Source organism: Lottia gigantea (genome assembly GCF_000327385.1).
Source record: "Lottia gigantea unplaced genomic scaffold LOTGIsca_108, whole genome shotgun sequence".
Classification (NCBI taxonomy): domain Eukaryota; kingdom Metazoa; phylum Mollusca; class Gastropoda; family Lottiidae; genus Lottia; species Lottia gigantea.
The window spans coordinates 122,370-123,226 of NW_008706957.1; the positions used below are offsets into that span (position 1 = coordinate 122,370).

Here is an 857-nt window from a genome sequence, read left to right on the forward strand (position 1 = left end):
AATAAGGCATTATGGTTCAGCTTCATACCAGACAACATAAAGTACGGCATATTGGTACTTTAATCAATCTAATAAATGGCCAAGAAATTGTAATAAGTACCAAGTCTCTAAGGTAAGAAATAAATAATTGAGAAGTTACCATGAACATCATCTTCTTTCCACTAAATGTAAATAAGCAAACTCATTGGAATCTTTGGAGAAACAAATTCAAGACCTCATTTGCACGAATCCATCATTTGCATTTCACTTGTCTGCCCTTAATCCCCAAGGGAAATAACTCTAAAATCCCCAATCAATTTAGCAAAAGTTGTTGACATTTATTTCTCCATTAGCAGTAAGCCAAAGAGAGCAGTAAACGATATTTAGATAGGATGAAAATTAAACACAATCTAAACCAAATTAAACCGAGAGTAATTACACTTTATATTTAACATAAACAATGTTTTTCTGATCAAATTTCATCTAGGGTTGACATTTAAATCAAGTGCTTCTATTAAATTGGTATACATTTATACAAAATTAGTGACTGAAAGACTTTTGAGTATAAACTAAGTGCAAATTGGTATAACATGTACATTAATCTGCCAATTTTCCTTCCTTTTTTAGGGCTGTTTTTACATATATTGCCAAGAAAATGGTTATTGCCAGCTTTTTATGACTGTAACTCAGTCAGTTTCATTGGAATTTTCACCTTTTTTGCTTATTGATGGTGCTAAATTTGAATATGAATATCTGGTAATCAGATTATCTATATGGAAGGTGGAATGGCTTTTTATTCAATGTTCTTCATTGCTATTTCTTAATTCTTAATTCTAAATTCTTATCTTGAACATTTGTTGGTAGAGTTTTGTGTTTTG

At 30.5% G+C, this 857-nt stretch overlaps 1 protein-coding gene across 1 annotated transcript in view; it reads right to left on the reverse strand.

Annotated features, from left to right (window-relative positions):
- Window positions 1-50, reverse strand: part of LOTGIDRAFT_170996 (hypothetical protein) — a gene marked incomplete at both ends in the record, with an annotated part of 2,351 nt that extends 2,301 nt beyond the window's left edge. Inside the window, one exon of the mRNA XM_009046862.1 lies at window positions 29-50. Within this exon, the coding sequence (XP_009045110.1) occupies window positions 29-50 (22 nt within the window). The remainder of the gene's footprint in view (window positions 1-28) is intronic.
- Window positions 51-857: the final 807 nt, after the last annotated feature.